At 45.0% G+C, this 18,088-nt stretch overlaps 2 protein-coding genes across 2 annotated transcripts in view; one reads left to right on the forward strand and one right to left on the reverse strand.

The window, feature by feature from the left end:
- Nucleotides 1–1,996: 1,996 nt before the first annotated feature.
- Nucleotides 1,997–9,600, reverse strand: T265_00391 (hypothetical protein; the record flags this gene model as incomplete). The annotated part of the gene is made up of 3 exons (XM_009164136.1): nucleotides 1,997–2,141; nucleotides 3,440–3,644; nucleotides 9,204–9,600. The coding sequence occupies 3 exons, from the start codon at nucleotides 9,598–9,600 to the stop codon at nucleotides 1,997–1,999; spliced, it is 747 nt and encodes a 248-aa protein (XP_009162400.1).
- The window catches only part of T265_12528 (hypothetical protein), a gene marked incomplete at both ends in the record, with an annotated part of 30,616 nt that continues 16,179 nt past the window's right edge, over nucleotides 3,652–18,088 (forward strand). The window contains 10 exons of the mRNA XM_009164164.1: nucleotides 3,652–3,686; nucleotides 7,670–7,733; nucleotides 8,178–9,090; nucleotides 10,650–10,730; nucleotides 13,147–13,254; nucleotides 13,349–13,685; nucleotides 14,626–14,711; nucleotides 14,944–15,057; nucleotides 16,094–16,168; nucleotides 17,774–17,921. Of these exons, the coding sequence (XP_009162428.1) occupies nucleotides 3,654–3,686; nucleotides 7,670–7,733; nucleotides 8,178–9,090; nucleotides 10,650–10,730; nucleotides 13,147–13,254; nucleotides 13,349–13,685; nucleotides 14,626–14,711; nucleotides 14,944–15,057; nucleotides 16,094–16,168; nucleotides 17,774–17,921 (1,959 nt within the window). The remainder of the gene's footprint in view (nucleotides 3,687–7,669; nucleotides 7,734–8,177; nucleotides 9,091–10,649; nucleotides 10,731–13,146; nucleotides 13,255–13,348; nucleotides 13,686–14,625; nucleotides 14,712–14,943; nucleotides 15,058–16,093; nucleotides 16,169–17,773; nucleotides 17,922–18,088) is intronic.

Consider the following 18,088-nt stretch of genomic DNA (forward strand, 5'->3'; position numbering starts at 1 on the left):
AAGGCAGCGGTGTTTGGCGGGAAATGCAAATGCATTACCATTTCTACGGAACAAGTCGCCACATGTTCCAACCCCCAACCTGGAGGGCCAGGAGACTGTGTTCGTCAGACCTCTAACCATTGACCAGCCTGGTATGAGAGACTGTGAGTGTCGCGGGACACTCTCCAGTACAGCTCAATGGATCGCTGAGGTGCAAAAACCGTCACACCACGGTAAGGTCCAGTCTCTTCGTGACGGGTCTGCTGACAATTGAACAACGTGCTAGGATGTCTGCTGACATCCTAGCACGTTGTTCAATCGAACGCACAGTTGAAGAGTAGGAGCCAATGTACAGCCCTGCCTAACTCCAGACGACGTGTCGAAGATTTACAGTTCTTCGCCACACTGGCATGTGCTCTCGTGGCCGTGCAGTAAGCGTAATGGGAATATCGTGCGACTTCCCTATTTCCCCTAGTGCCGGGTCCACAGAGTCGGACGCAGAATTCAATAAAGTAGCTAGGAGCTGTCTTTTTGTTTGTATCGTGGTTCTAGAACACGGTGTAGAACGAAGGTTTGGCCAATATTTCCTTTTCCTAGACGAACATCTGTCTAGTTTCGACTGTTACTTGAGTAAACCGTGGCGAGTCAACTCATAAGAAGGTTGACAAATATCGTAGGAGCTACGTCCAACAAGGTGTCATCAGCAGATTTGTCACCTGTGAAAAAATGTTCCAGCCGTATGGAGACAATGCGCTGTCTCAGCCTAATCGAAATTGCTCATGGAGCGGCATGAGCAGGGCAGGGGTACCAGCGGCTTTTCGATTTCCAGTTAGTGGATGATTTAAGCTAGTTTTTCTTCCATTAGAGGTCTACAGTTAGCGTCGTACGACGAAGTGAGGAACTCATTGGTGGGTGGGGGCGCATGCTGGTTCGTACAATTGAGTTGTTTAAAACATTCCACCCATCGAGCTGGCCTCGGGAATGGTTTGGCCAAATGAAGTAGGACTCGGTACACAGTCATATTCCGGGAGGTTGTGGTAAATGGCGAAATAGTGTCGCATAGTCGCCGACATTTGACAAAGGTTCCTTGTTGGTTATCATTGTGGTATTTGTTTGCTGACTAGGTTGCTTGGTGCCAGCGTGTGCAGTCGTTTTGCGCGTTTGCTACTTTACCACCATCAGTCTGGCTTGACAACCGTGTTGTACACTGATCTGCAGTCCTTCTCTCTACCTGACTTTGTTCCTAGTTGGCAGCATCATGAGCCTCACATGCTACACACACGTGTTGACATTGGCAGGCACTACACAACATGCGTCGAATTTCTCGCGTATGACGTCAAACAAAGATTATTGCTTGTCCGAACAATTTAGAGGTGTGATGTTTTCTTACAGGAAGAGTTATCAGGGGCACCTAAGTTCTGCTCGTGAACGTAGCCCGATTCTGTTTCTCTCAGGTAGCACGTGAGGTCCATCTAGATCCCACTAGGATGTAGCCACTGGGGAGCTACGTGGCCATCGTTCGAGTGCCGAGTTAACAGGTATTTCTAGGGTCTTGAAAGCGCGTGTTGATTACTCAGCGAAGTTAACAGACCCGTCAGCATTTTCACCACGAATTCTGAGACTGTGCTGTTTGATACTATGATGCGCTAAGGTGTCACATGATCCAGTGCGAGCATCCCATCATTATCGAATATAGGCGCACTAATCCTCAGTATTTGGCCAATTGTTTCCTGGAACGTGTAAAACCACCAGTCGTTCTTATGTCGTTCGGTATCTAGCGCCGGTGCGCATACGGGTACGACCATGAGCTCCCGAATTTGGCTACACAGTTCTTGAGCTAATCGGTTCAAATGACTGGTGCATTTTGAATCGGATGGTTGAATACAGTGCTCACACCATATTGACCAGAGCTGTCTTGTGGACCACTGTTCCGCGAACTTGAATTCGACGGGGACTGTGTTCAAGTTTCTGGGCTTCGGATAAACTTTGTCACAAATGGAACGAGATGGCTCAGTGGTTAGAGATCGAATTTACTAACCGAAACGTCCGTGGTTCGAACTCGACCCCCGCGTCTCAACTTCTGTTTAGGCAACCTAGCAGTATCCCAGGCTTCGTGCTTCCTTCGGGTGGCATGGCAGCTATACACTGAAGGGTTATTACGGCTGAACGGTTATTAGTTTTATTAGTCATGAAGGGTACATGTAATAGTTGCTTGGCACCCGACCTTCAAGAAGACTTAGTCGTCAACATCCGATGTGAACGAGTTGCCTGATGTTGTTTCCAAGCCTCTGAAACAGTCTGAGGTCCGTGGCCTATCGGAGACGCTGTGACGTTAGAAGAATATTTGATGGGATTTTTAATGAAGTTTCTTGAATATTTGTTGTGGTTGTGGTTCCCTGCGTCACCGGAACTTTTATGTGTGTGTGTGTATGTGTGGTGGGTTCACCTCTAGTGTTACCATAACCAATTCGAAGGTAACGGTTTGAAAAATGCTGTCTGGCGGGGTCGTTCTTTTGGTCGTTTAACCAGAGTTGATCTCATCCGTACAGTGTGTTTGGGCTCCTTCCACTTGCTAGGGTTTAGCCGACTCTTCTAGACTGATAATCCATGAACCGTCAACTCTGTTATATTGTGTGACTCGCGCTTTTGCCCTTACACTTTGGTGAATGCACCCAAGTGTCGATAAGGCAACGTACCGGACTTCCTAACCGAGGGCTTCGTTGTTGCAGACCGTTTGAATTTACTACTTTCATCGTTTTCCCGGAAACCCATCCCCTCCCAAGCTGTGGCGTTAGGGGAGCATCCTAGACACCTGTTCCCTACAGGTGAAATGAATCGATAGTACTCTCCAGCTTCGGAAAACTACCCACGATGAATGTGTTAGTTATAGGTCTTAGCCTGGTTCCCACTGTGATAAAGCCTTTATCGGATTGCAAACACTTTACCGCTGAATGACTACTTCGATCAAATCGTCACAGGACAGCGTCGTATATACCGGTTAACCTCCACTGTTGCGTTACTTTGCCACATGGTTGCGTTCGACTCTGTTCGGTTCCTGTAAACTCAGTTGCTCAACTTAGGAACACACACACTCCAGGAGAGCCAGTTCTGATGTCGACCCACTCGTAGCTGGGCGAATTAAAGGTAACCTGAAACTTCGGCCCTCTATCATTTGACCCGATACGGTTGGGAAATAGTCGGAAAAAAGCACACCATAGGTCCACTGAGGATAGGATACCTTTCACTTTTTACTATCAGACATTGTGGTTTATGCCACTCTATCCACCCATAGATTTTGTACCATGGTCGCCGTTGTCGCCAGTTTATTCCTGCTAAGACAGGCCGCTGCAGCCCCAGGAGCTCTACTAAAATTTCCACTATCTGCTCTTCCATCTTTCCGCGCCTACACCTTGCTTCTTAGGGCGAGATGGCTCAGTGGTTGGAGCGCAAATTTACTGACCGGAAGGTTCGTGGTTCGAACCCACCTCTGCATCTTGACTTCTCCTGTCTGGGCTTGGGTAGTCTGGCAGTTTTCCAGCCCTCATACTTCCTTCGGGTGGTATGGAAGCTAGGCACCGAAAGGGTGTAACGGTTGAACAGTTTTTTTGGAATTTTTGCTTTTTGATGTTCAGCATTCCCAATACACTTATCTATCCATTTTTCAGCTGATGACAAGACAGACAAAAATAATCGGATTCTTTAGACAAGTAAGTTATTGGATTATCTAGTTTTTCAGGCTACTGTTTTGCTGTTATCTAACTAATGGAACAAAACTGCTGGCAGTTTTTTCTTGTTTTTGAATTAACTAAACCGTGTGCTCAGTGGTCTTTTCGCAGCTGAAGCACACAGTACCACGTAGTAATGCCATGTAGTATCACGAAGTCATACCCTAGAGATTTTACCTACCACTTTTGAAATGCAGTCCGTTATTTTGTTACTGTCCGTTGGATTTGTCATGTCCTGAACACTGGCTCTGAAGTCTGCCTGTGGCATTGTAGCTATCCGATCGTTTCATTATCCTCAGTACAGAAGAGGACGACATAACAACGGCGGGCAAAGTTCATTTGCTGGAGCACCGTAGATTCGTGTTCGGTGCTTCTGATATGACTATTTGTAGATGATGTGCTGAAGGTGACACCTAGAACACTATTAGGTAACTTCAACTGCTACGAAAAAAATTCGTTGTTCAAAACTGGTAAAGCTGCTTAAGTGCAATCAGGACATGATTATTCGCGTCTAGAGGTTCTCTATAATCCAAGAGTTCAGATCTCTGCCAACTAGAGTCCTGTCAGCCTGAAGTATGCATACGGGATCGATTTCACTCTTGGAAATGAAGAAGTGAAAGCGTCATCAGAGTTACTTATCAGGGTCATCCAACTTTTCGGCGTGTCTGTCGCACCCCTAAAATATAAAGTCATATTGCGGGACCTACAGTTTTTCGACGTACCCGAACCAACCAAGAAGATTTATTGGAGATTGTGCAACTCGGAAGCCGAGAGTCCTTTAACAATAGCATGGCATGCGTCGTTCCCGTGAGAATCTCAAACATCAGAGTCGCCTCTTCCATTTTGATTCAAAACATACTATTGAGTCATAATGTTTATATGTACCGGACAACAACACGGAATTCGTTATTCAGCCGCGGGCCAGAGATCTGAGACCACTTCAGTTCATTGAGCACTAAAGTCTCAGAACCATATGTAGGACTGGTTAGAATAGACAAATTCGTAATGGCCTGTCAGGGAACGGGTATTTGGTGAAGCGACGGGAATACCAGTAGCTGAAATCCAAAATAACTCGTGCTATATTTGCCACGTTATCGTCTTCCGAGAAGTGTCTATTTTGAAGGAATGGTGGCCCACAGGCAGGCAGAATGTTGCCTATCAAAAGCGAATGAAAGGTTTTCTGAGGAGTTTTATGTGCTCCCATTGCGGCCTATCCTCCCATGTGATCCTCTTTGTTCTTGGTCAAGCACACTGAAAGATAGGGTGGATAACCTATGTCATTGGTACCCAGTATGTCCATTTTCTGGCTGTTGATCAGGGATCAGCTGGTCTGTTCATCAAATTTGATGGTCGGCTTGGTAACATGTACTAATTACACACACTGGATAAACCAGCAAATCAGATAATCTTCAGTTGATTCAATCCCATGATTCCGAAACGATGATTGAATGGGGCCAGACTTCCTAAACATAGATGTAAACTCTTCCAAGAACTTCTCTACCTGGAGTTTACCCCTCACGCAATGGGCCATTCCATTTCCAATAACAGCTTCCGGCGGTGCACAGGTGTGCATGCTAACGATGTCGTATGGCGAATAAAGATCTGCAAACCGATTGCGAAGGTGGGCGAACAAATTAGCTGTCATCCCAACAATAGTAAACGCACCCGAGTTACCAACATTTTGACATTCCGTGAAGATCTCAGTTTTACTTTAGAGTTTCTGGTAGTCTTGTAGGTGTGGAGATATCGGGAGTTGATGACAGGCTAGCACCAGGTTTCTTCCCTTGCATTCCTTTCATGGTGGAACTTAATTTAAATAAACTGGCATGGATGTTTGGCTACAAAGCATCAATGTTCCACACTGGTGTTGCTTCAGTTGATTCTGGTAATGACCGTTTCAACTACTAGGTGGAAGGAAGTCTCCTTACCCGTTTTTGAACCGAATCCGACAGGCTGATATGGTTAGAATCCTCATCTTTAAATCTCATTCCCGCATCGCCCTTTGAGCCATAGCATCATCTGGGAAGTTTCCCGCGTTTTACTTCACTTGTTTCATGAGCTACCAGGACTTTCACCCACGGAAATGATGCGGCTTCTCTTAGTACTGTCTGGAAGGATAACGAGCGATTGCGTCAAGCCTGCAGCAATGAGTCCTCCATAGCCGTCGTTTCTAACTTGGATGAAACCGTAACTAACATAACTGAAGTGACAACCCTCTAAACAGCATCCGTTGTGCGAATATGTGAACGACCACCTTCAGTGGCTAGGAATATTGACAATCGTTCCAGGTCCTAGGTTTTCATAAGCTCCATTTCCGGTGTCTGTAACATCTATCTACTGGTGAGATGTCTAAGTGCATACAACCTATGTTGCAGGAGCCAATATTGCTGGAGAGGACAGTCTATTTTATGGCTTCACAAATTTGAGTGTTGTTTGTTCCGAAGCGATAAATCAGCCCCAGTGAAGGTGTGGAAAATTTTCATTATGAAAACCGCCTCTAACGAGAATCCTTCCGTTCCAGTTCTGTCGCAGGTAACCCTGTCAGCATCGCTGGTTGATCTTCTAGGCTTGAACAGGTATGACTGTAGTTTGAATTTGGTTTCCGGTGGCTGTGCTAGTGAGGGTAGACGCAAAGACCTCAGACTTTGGTAAACACTTTCGGTTGTGTGTAAAGTTCGCTACCCAATTGGTTTTCACTTTCACTCACAAAACCTCTGGAGTGAGCACCTTAGGAGGCTGACTAAAAATGATCTCGCTTGTGAGTTTCGAGGAGTTCGCCAGTGAAGTATGTTACGAAAGACCAGCTGAGAGTAGTCTCTCCTAAGGGAGTTCCCCAGAGATGAACGACCGTATTAGCGTTTGCTCCTCGGTATCCAAGGGTGGAGAAATTGTTGTCGCCAAAAGTTTACAACACCATCGATGGTCATTTTATCGTCTCCGAGTGCATTCGAATTTCTCCTGCTACAGCCGTCCGGAGAGACCAATCCAAGGAAAAGCCACAAATGTGCCTCTTGAGTCGTTTGAGATACTCTCCCAGACGAAAATGACCATGTACGATCTGCATGCTAACAAAATTGTCACTGAAACTCTGGCGCTACCATATAGATGGTGCACATGATGGACGATCAACCGGACGACTGCAGCAATCACCCAGATGTGCTGTGGACTACTAATGATGAAGGGGATAAAACAAGCTACTGGTTGATAGGGTACCCAAATAGTGAGGCTTAAGCACACCGTGCGCTCGCTTCAGCGGTACAACGTCACATGGCACTGGGCACGAGCCATCCCTCGGGGCGATGCACGTTCTGGTTCAAGGCCCAGTTGCTAGAGTTTGGTTAGTGATAATAATGGATAAGAATAGGCAGGGCAAGAAACAGTGGAGAGCGAAAGGACAGGAAGAATACTGAATCCGTGCAGCCGGGGATTGTCTGTAAGGAATACTCGCCAGCCAAGGATACGGCAGAATAAATTGGAAAATTTTATTTACACAACCCCAACTAGCATGAAAGTTATTAAAGGAAATATTCACTATATCTCTGTGGGAGTACTTGATCGGAAAACGGAAAGTACTTTGATCACCATGGACGTTTAAGTCATTTTTTCTTCACTCGATTAGAACCGTCTCCAGCTACTTACAACTGTACTACATTCCTAATTTATAGGGTTTCCACAGTGAGTTGTCCGATCTGGTCACCTTATGTCACAAAGTTTCCTAGTTTAACTTATTGTCGAAACCTAAGTCGATATTTCCTACTTTCCTAGAAGGTATGTGAGCATCGGGCAGTGGCTATTCACCTTACCATCCCGGTGCACCCTTCCTAGCGTTTGGACGAGAGCCGTTCCTCACTTCGACGCTGTCAACCCAAAACATCATCTGCGATATGAAAGTGACATTCACTTTTTTTGTAAAATGGGTAGAAGGGATGGATGTATGACTGTTTTTCGTGTGTCATTTTTTGCAGACACCTGAGCGACCGAAATCTCCTTTGAATCAGAAGTCCACGGTGGTTAGTTCGACAGAATTCAGTGAGTCCGTGTGTAGTACCATGCCATTCTCGCTTAAATGTATTTATGTTGTCTGGTCCGCGTCCAAGACTTTGATTTCGTTGAAGCTTTGTCCAACAAGTGAAGAACTGGAAAGCCCTTCCTGATACCCATCATCGTGAATTTCACGAAACTCCGAGGGGCATTCGAACCCTCGGATTTCCATTTAGTGGTTGAGTACCATACTATTCTGGCACCACTTTCTGATCAGCAGGATATAGCCTCACTATCCTCCAAATACAGTTCATGCAACGTTATACGGTATTGATGGGTTCTTCGGATGAAGAGTTCCAAGGAGAGAGGCCTGTGTAACTTGCGGGAGTCTCCTTTTCTTGGAGGCTTACGTGTGGTTGACATGTCTTTTGGGTTTTTTGAAAAATTTCGTGTCCCTCTGTCGCGCTTTATCTTTTCTGTTCTTAATTCCAGAGAGCAATGGTTCCGTTTTCGGAGACAGTTCAAGCTTCATCATTCCCGGGACTCCTGAACCAGGTCACTGCAGCCCCCTTGCCCCCTGCTCCTCATCTCCCAGTTTGTCAGCCCGTCCAGCTCTCATCCCCATTCATGTGAACCCCGGAACCTCCACCCCGATCAAGAACCGTAAGCATGTAGTACACAAGCGATCCTCCTTGACCGTACGCCGACAAGCTGAACTTCTTGAAAAACACAGTGTCCAACTGCTACCTGATATAGACATTCCTAATGAATCTGAACAAATGCGTGCGGACAGGCAAGCGAATGCAGCTGCTAAGCTACGTCGTGGGAATTATGATGGACTAAATTATGCCCCGATCGATCAAGTTAAGCGTAATCTGCTGGTTCAAGCAGGTGAAGTCAGATCAACTTTTAACCCTCGCTCTCACCTACTTGTATCCAAAGCTATTGCTCTAAGCAACCGGAATTTACCCTCAAGTAAACGAGCACCTGAAGATGCTTCAGCTGGTGTCAGAAAATGTGCTCGTCTTGAGGAGAACAGCCTGTCAACTGACGGCTTCCCGTCACTTGGACGAGGTATTAAACGTACCATAGTGAAATCCGAAACGTCCAGCAGTGTTGAAGTTCGTTTGGACACTCTGGAAACCATTGCAATTAAGGAGATCTTAGATTCAGTGGACATTCCAGATCAAGTAAAGACACCCGTCATCAACTCCTCATCTTTGTCCCGGTCTTCTACAAAACCTGAAAATTCCGCGTGCGGTGATGGCGGTCAGCTCCAGGACGAGGTTTATCGTTTGGCATCTAGACATTTAACTGAAAGTGATGAACAACAGCTTGAAGTTAACGAATCTCTGGGGCAACTGGACCTGAGTAATTGGTCTCCTGAGTACCAACCCACATTTGGGTGAGTTTTTGTATATCCTCACTCGGGTTTTTCTAGTTTACGAGAAACTGATCATCACAGCTCATCTTCAAGTTTATGCACTCCCCGTCCCCATTTCATCTGAGTTCACTCACTATTCCATCCCAAGTGGGTATTCGTAAGTTTAGTTTTATAAGCGAGTTTCGAATCCGGACTAATTAGCGCCGAGGCTAAGTATTCCTGGTTGGATGGAGTCTCAGTAACGAAGTGCTGCAGCCGATTGATATGGTCTGAAAGCCGTAAGCAAATATTAGTCGAATTCGGTTGAGGGGCAAATGAAGCTTGCCAGGTTAAGGCTATTACGACATCTATCACACGTATCTGAGCCTTCCCCCGATATCCAGTTAGCGAAAGGTTCGCGGGGAATAGGTCATAGCGTGGCAACGCGAAGTGAAAGCGACTACTATCAAGTCGAGTGCTGTGGGAACTTTGCGCTTTCTTGGGTAGGGTCCTTGCACGTGGCTCGTAAGCGATCCCAATGACGAGGCTCATGTCAATCCTTAGCCGACCTACTTAGCTAACGCTCCTCTGCCTTTTGCCGGGCTTCTGTTGGGTGAGGTTCTCTAAGGACGTTGGGTGTACCGCTAATTTTGTCTTGCTCCAGCAGCACACTCATGTGTGCTCATTTTGATGGAACTTATTGGCACCTTGGTCTTGGTTGTTTTCTCTATGGTCATAGGATTTTGAAATAATTTTCCGGTCCTCTTTTCAGGTTTTACTGGGGCATTCCTCTGTGGTTGTGTTGAAGTTAAATACCAGTTTCCAACACAGACATGTTGCTGTTCACTGTGATGATGGCGATGAGTGTGGTGAACATCCACCGGGCACGTTTTTTATTGTTCGATCGCCTCCCCTTATGGGAAGTTGGTTAGAGTGCATGCAAACATAGATATTTCCGCACTAATACTTTCCAGTTTTGCGTTCTGCTCCGCTGCGTACCTTCCTAACGTCATAGTGAATTTAATTCCAAGAGATCCACCCTTGCTGGATGTGCTGATAAACGCTTCGTTTTAGCCGGCGCGACCAGACCCACCAACTCGGGAACTGTGATGTTTATCTGTTACTCGTTGATGACTTCACGTTACAGGTATTTTAGTTAGGGTTTTTCATATCTCTTAAGTAGTGTCGAACCAAGGGAATGATGAGTCGTTTTCCGACTTTCTGCATTACGACCCATTCCTACTGAGATAATAAACATTACTTTATTTCTTTCAGTAATGTAGGAATAATTTTTCCCTGAAGAAGTGCGGTCGTACTAGAGAGCTAAACATGGAACTCCAGAGCGGAGATGTGTGACCTATATCAATTTATTTTTAAAGCGTACAGTTTTAGCCCGTTAGAAATTATTCTGTCTGGGTCAGGAATAATTCAAGAAAAACTTCCTGTTGTCAAAGGCTGAGCATTGTCTTTGCTGCATTGTCCATTGTCCTTGACGCGAATTCTTAACTTGGGTATTTATAGTTAAGTATACGAAAAATGTACAGTCTATATTGTTATAATACTGCCCACAATTCATAACTGTTCTCCTGTTTGCCTTGTAGTTCTCCCCAAAAGGATCCCCAATGTTTACTCCCCATACGACCATTTTATAGGGGCACTGTTACGAAAATAGACCACACTAGGTAAGTGTTGTACATCGTCACATTCTGTGTGTAAAGCCCGGGTACAATCTGTTACCAACTTTTCACGATCCATTCGGAAGAACTGGTGAGTGTCAGGGCTTGGAGTTTTAAAAGGGATTATTATGATGCAGGACTGGTGGGCCGTGGAAAGTGGTTCTAACAAACCCTGCGCGTGCTGAATCAAGCAAAAAACAGAAACATATAGGCCATGCGTACAAGTTAGACGGGCGGCCGCGTGTTGTTCAGCTTAAGAATATGAACTCTGTGTCTGAAAATCTAATGATCGTATTGCACCACGTCCGTGCGGTGATGAAGCACATAGTAGATTGTTTTTCAAGGACCGACCACCTCTAGTTTGAAAATGTACGTACTGTCTTCATCCTTTTGCAGTGATCGCCTGCGGTAGATTCTTTCAGATATCACTTGCAAGGTTTGTAGGGCAACTTCCCCCTGTTCTGTGAGCAACATCTTTATCGGCATAAATTTTGGCACAACATACATTTAGTTCATGGACGAGCGGTGGGTTACAACACTTTTTTTTAGCATACACTCATAGAGTATTTGTTTTAGGCTTACCTAATATGTTGTCGCATGGAGGATTTTTATTACACAGCTGTCACCGGAATAATCGTGCGACCAAATTCGCCAACCCTATGTGGAATCTGATTACGACATCATAATCCCCAGAAAAGATGGTGGACGAATATGTCTACATGAGTTGTCGCATCACGTTGGATGGCAGCATTGCTGACGAAATGAGTATTAAAATTGTTAAATTCCGCTCCGAGTTCCTTGATCCTAGATCCCTTCGCCTAATACCAGCCTATCAGTGAAGGTGAGGCAATGTGGTCGCGTATCCAGTGTTGCTTTACAGTTGTGGAGATGGGACATTGTGCTCTAAACACGAAAGGGTCATTGTTGCCATGCCTGTGGAGCAATGCACATACACTGGATCGAAAATACTGAAGTGCGATGAACGGATTCCGGTGATAAGTTATGTGACTGCTTGTTCAATGAATGACCTTATTTGGCTGTATCAACCACACTGGCTCGACACTGCGCCCGATGGCCGCCTAATACACCACGGCCCGTTTGCGGAAACAGTTCATGGCTGGAGGACACCACAAAATGGGCAGGCCACGACCTGGTGACAAAGCTTCACCCCGTTAGGTTGAGCTGTCAGAGATTAACCACATCATTGATGCGCTGGTCTGGGGGCGCTCATCGACATGGCGATGTCACGTCGGCGCTGTTGCGTCTGTTCTCTCCTTCCGAAACAATATCCCGCTATCCCGTTCTTCACTTTTTTTCCATATTTACGATTCCTTTTAATCCCACACACTGAGACGAGAATGATCAGTGGTTAGAGTGCGAATTTACTAGCCGGAAGGTCCGTGTTTCGAACCCGACTTCCGCTTCTCAAATTCTGCTGTCTAGGTCTGGGCAACCTGCCAGTGTCCCAGCCCTCGTGATTCTTTCTGGTGGCATAGCAGTTGGGCACCGAAAGAAGGCTACAGCTGAACGGTTTTTCTTACACTACTCGCTGCCATATGTTACGGAGAACCCAACCTCCGTACATGCGCAGTTGTCAGAGTGAACTTATCTAGCTTAGGGTTCGTTGTTACATGTTTTATACCGTCAGCCTTAAACTAAAAGTTCTGTAGCTTAGAAAAAAGTCTTCTTATTCATCTATCTCTACTGATTGAACATTACTCTTTCTGGCATTTTATGTTGCCTGTGAGAACCCAAGCCACTTGACGCATCATATGCATGGTAGGTTTCACGCGAAATTTCACTTTCAACCGGTCTTGTGAGAATAAACTAGTATTGCAGGAGGAAGAATAATTTATAAGACGCGTGAACCTTGCATTTGAGAAGTGATCACTCGAGGAACAAGTCAACACGTGTCCACGTGTAGTGAATTCCCCATATTATGTGTAATTGCGAGTTGCTCACCCTACAGATCAGCCGCACGTGACCGAACGACAAGCCAGGAATCCCTAGAGTTTCGCAAGATGCGCACTGCTGATGACTCCCAATAAGAATGAAATTGCTACCCACTGTTTCCCGACTTTTCGGCATAGACTAATTTCAGTCACGGGACAAGATCTATCCTGACCTTGCCATATCTTCTTATACTGTCAACAAAAATCAAAGGATCACAAACAAGCGTTGGACAGTTAAAAGTCCTTACTTTGGTCGAGCACTAGGTCTCTATAGACGACTGAAACCTCTGAGGAGAGATTCGACCGCAAACAACTCATCGCCCCACAAATACTTATTGAAGGCAACCCAACGATTGTTAACTCGATTTTTGGCGTCAATCAATGGTACCTAATCTTTTTGCTTTTCAGCTGATCTGTACTACCTAAGGGATTTGGTTACAAAAAATTTCTCGATGTTATTTTACTTGCAGAAGTCGAACCCAAATGTCCCTTTCTTTGGCTGCGGATTGTTTGACCAGTGCATTTCCAGACGGTACGGGTATGTGTCACTCGCTGAGTGTTGATCTGTTGGGCTCATGGTAAGGTTCATTATCAGGTTCAGTTTATACAAGTTCACATTATCACTGTTTTTCGTTTTTCGACTTCAATATAGCTTCCGTTACTTATTAATAGGTGTGATACTGAGCTGCGAATTGGGGACACCATCCACATTGTGCCATCGTCGGACAGTTGCTCCGGGCAAAGGACGCATCTAAGTATCGATGACAACAATCCAGCCTCTGTGATATCTTCATCAGACCACATCCCTACGGTACTCATTCAGCATCCGGATTTTTTATTGTCTGGGACTAAATTGGTCTCAAGTTTTTTCTGCGAACGACGCACAGTTATTGAAGAGTTTTGGTCTTCGTTCGAGGATGCTGCTGTTGAAATCAACTCTATAGGTGACCGTCCTGCTCCTGGACGTGTCATGCTAATCGGGAGCTTCGTTCACGAGCTTCTCCAAAAGGTGTGTTGTATATGGCAGGCTGGTGGCCTCTGATATGTACGAGTTCATGTTGAGCAGTAATTCTGTTATCATTTATTCTCTTTTCCTCACATTGTGCTTGATATCTTTCTTCATCCTGAACGTATCTGTCGGCAATATTTGTTCATCCGCCAGTTGGTCTGGCTACAAATCGTTTGGTCTATGACTGATACAGTGTGCTTAATCTTCAGTGCAGTCCGTAAGCGTGAAAAGTGCGTCAAAAGACTAGCATGCCACTGTCTCAGTGAAGCTATCACACTGACGTTGTCAGGATCGGACGTGGTTTTCAGCAGCGTATATTCTAATCAACAGACGCATACGACTTTCGGTTTTATTATTCGGCACCAACCTTTCCCGCTTGTTCCAGTTTTCAACTATGTACAGGGTCGTGTATAAGCTGAACGCAACTACTGAGTAGTGATTTACGGTTGCGAGTAAGTATCATGAGTATCAGTCAATAAAACGCCATTTGATATGCCGTACAGATCGTACTATCGCTCCGAATTCACTAGCCAATGTAAAGAAAGCCTCCTAACTGATGAATTTGTTGGTAATCGTTCGTTCAGCTGTAGCACCCTTTGGGTGCCTAGCTGCCATGCCACGCGAAGGAGGCACGAGGGCTGGGAGGGCTGCCAGGTTGCCCAAGCCTAGACAGGGGAAGTCGAGAGGCAGAGGTCAGGTTCGAACCACGAACCTTCTAGTCAGTAAATTCGCGCTCCAACCAGTTGGTTCATCTCGCCATGGTAAATGTATGGTCTATTCGCATGGATTCAGTTGACAGTTTAAACATCACTTGGAGCATAGATGGATGCACTCCGCTTGAACGTCTTGTACATTTGCTGACCTCAAAACAGTCCTATATTTTCTATCCGCATTTCAAATTAAGTGGATATCAGCACATTTACGTTCTTTCTCTTTTCAGTTAGTTGTCACTCTCAAACCGACGAAAAGTAGTGCCAATCAGCTTATCTCTTCCATTCTATATCGACCCGACAGCATTTTGCAAATGTAAGCTTTGATTTTTGTGTCGGATGTTTGATATCTGTTCAGGTATTCATGACATTATCTTCTCATCATTGCAAGTGATTTTGTGACGGTAGCCGGTAATTGATTATGCCTTTTCACTGAAAATTCACCACGTCTGACGTAGCATACCGAACTTGTCAATATCCTTCGTTTTTTAATCCACTGGTGTGTCTCCTACTGGACCAACGCCTGGGACCCTTTTGCTTTTTTGTAGGTACGGTTGCGGAGTCGAACTAGACGAAATGCGTTCCTCCCTCGGTCCCTACGTCACGAAAGTTTTGCGCTGGATTGAAGTGAACTGCTGTAACTTTTCTACTGGGACTTGTTCGTGAGTCAATGCCGTTGAACGGAGGTTCATTCCAAAAGTAACATAACCCAAACCAGTCTCTCCGTTTATTGTTTCTGCCGCCTTAATTTCCTACTCACTGGATGGGGTGGAGTTCCAGAATAGGTTGGCTTGATTGATATCGTATTTCAAGACCACATGCTAAAGTGTCCAGTCAACATCCCCGTCAACCACAGGCTTAGATTACGACTAATCTCCTTACCTATGGGTTTCGTTGATTCTTTCTCAACTCAACGCCGATTCAGATTTGTAAAAATCTCGTGAGGCATTGCTGGCATTCCCACTCTGCTGTATTTTTTTTAAACCATTATGTGCATTCGAGATAACTCAAGGTGCGAGCTGACTGAATGAGAGCTACGTGACTCGAGTCTAGCTATATATTGTCTACTGAAGGATGCCAGAGCTTAGCAGGTTGATCTGTTTTTTAACCAGATATGGGTGTGCTCGAAGCACGTAGCCTAATTTCGGTAGAATCTGACTAATGACGGAGTCGGGCCCCATCTGCAGTCTGTGTGACGATTCGACTAATGGTTAGTCGTGACAAAAGCTTATACTTTTTCACACGTGGACACAATTAATAGAATTCATATCTGTCTTATCAATCCTTATTCGATTTGATTATAAATAAGAATGATAGTCAGGAACTGATTTTTCGATCTTATCCAGTGGGTCATCTCTGTATTCATTGTAAGGTTCCACTTTTTTGGCCATTGTTTCCATCCCCTGCTAACACATAGTGGAATTGTTTAAACGAAGGAAAGGAGTCTGTCGGCAAAAGACGAATCGCTACCGTTAGGGTGTTTATTTGCTCCCAGACTATGGTTTGTGCGCTAACTTATTTTGGGCTCCAAAGATAAACAAGCGCTATGTGAGAGGCAGACATGGCGCAATGGATATGTGACACCACCTGAAAGCCCCTTATCACGCAACAATCGGAAGTGGACTTCTGATAACCTAACTTACCAAGTTGGTCAGGTTACTAACCGTGTTTCTTCATTGTTCACTCAACATTTATCAGGTTGCCCGGTTGCACTTCAACTTACCCGATTGTACACAAAGTTGTTAATGTCGAGGAGAACTTTTGGTCCACGAAGTAAGTCTGCACTACTTAGTAGCTCATTTTATCGTTCTTTCCATGGGACATTCAGTTCGCTTCCTGTTGTTCCATAGATTTTGTGTTACAGAGCACGACTTCAGCTGTAACACAGGTTAGTAGCCTGACTGATTTCTGTGTGGTGACCGTGAAACATATACAGCTTCGCGAAAGTTACACATTGATTTCATTTTTTGCAACATGTTCATTGGGATGTGAGCTAAAAGGATGGTCCCCCTACGTAGATGAATAAAACTGAAATGCTTGAAATATTTGTATTTCTGACAGTTCTGCTGGTAACTTGGCCAAACTCGTGGTAAGGAAAATGTATGTGACCACTTGAATGTCTATCCGTATGCACTGAACTACACAAAACCTTATGCGCTGTAGACACATTAACATACCATTAAAGTAGTGATGGACAACTTGGTGGTAGATCTGCTAACCGTGCGGTTAACGAAGTTGGGCCACATATCAGGAAACGATGACTACAAAGTGGAATAAACTCTCCTTAAATCTGCTTTTTTCAGCAGGTAGGCAAGTGCGTGTGACCTACAAGATCAATCTTACGTGTGCGTATGCCTCTTCATTTCGTGCACGTTCCCGCAGTCGTAGATGCACTACGATACTTGAGTCTTTTTCGAATGGTTTGCTCACAGCACTGAGACTCCTCGTGTCTGGATAGTCAGCGTTCTCCAGACATTTTTATTGAGACCGACAGGTCTGCGAACGGTCTTAAATAGAGGGTGCAATTTTTCGATTACGCGAAGATCATCCTAGTAGCTGACTTATGGACGAGCACAAACTCCGGACACAGTCAAACGAACCGTCGCTGGAGATATAGCTTGTGTTTAAAGGGTACAAACGCTGTCTAGTTGCTCAAGAGCACAAACTACTTCTAGCGAAACAATGGGGCAAACTAAACTGAGTAGATGTGTTCAAAACCCCAGGGGTATTTTTCGGCAAATAGTGTAAACGAAATGGATCGTACGGTGTTTTCTCGCTAGGACATGATGTATAGAATTCCCACAGCACCAGACCATGCGGTACAAACCACTGAACCGAATCGAATCCATCCTTTGTACATTAGGTGGGCATTCTTTTCTACGTCTGATCGCTTCAGACATGTTTGAGTCTCTCATCTTGATTTCCAACCTAAACACGTCATACAAACGCGCTGTACCTCTGTCCCAGCTATCTTTGCTTGACGGCGTCAACAGTTATTAAAAATAAGCACATATGTTCCATTTATTCGATATCCGACTTGAGTTCCTGGACCACTTTTTGTATCGTTATCGTGATGTAACGTATTTCTCGGTCAACGCATGCACTCCACGGTGACTGATAGTCAAGCACTATGTGTATCAGACATCTATGCATCATCGCAATCCAATCTTTTCGTGACGGTGATTCGGCTCTCTGTGCGCAAATAAAGCTGGTTAGCGATGCACGGATAAGTACAGTGAAGGGAAACTAGTAAGCCGTAGCATACAACCGTCGGCATATTCCTTATTTTGGCCTTATGATCCCATTGTTTTCATCGCATCATTCCATTAGCCATGTCTGAATGTAACCCTCCATCCATTACTATAATTTTCCTTCTAGGTTTGGCATCAAAGGCAGGGTCGATCTGTCAGTTCTTGGGCATGTATCCCACCCAGCAGCCCCCCATACACGCGGCAAACAGCTTTCTCTGATCCCAATAGAATTGAAAACCGGTCGTCCGAGCTATTCGATAGAACACAAGGGCCAGGTTTGTCAACGATACCTCTGTTTACCTTAACCATCCGTTGAGTTTCCCAAAACTTTTCACACCAGAAATTTCGTGGACGAGGAGCAGTTTGTTGATTTTTTTTCTGTGAAGATTTCGCTTAATGAAAACAATTCTTCCCTACTTTTGCCTACTCTAGGTGTTACTCT

The sequence above is a fragment of the Opisthorchis viverrini genome (genome assembly GCF_000715545.1).
Source record: "Opisthorchis viverrini unplaced genomic scaffold opera_v5_3, whole genome shotgun sequence".
In the NCBI taxonomy this organism is placed as follows: Eukaryota; Metazoa; Platyhelminthes; class Trematoda; order Opisthorchiida; family Opisthorchiidae; genus Opisthorchis; species Opisthorchis viverrini.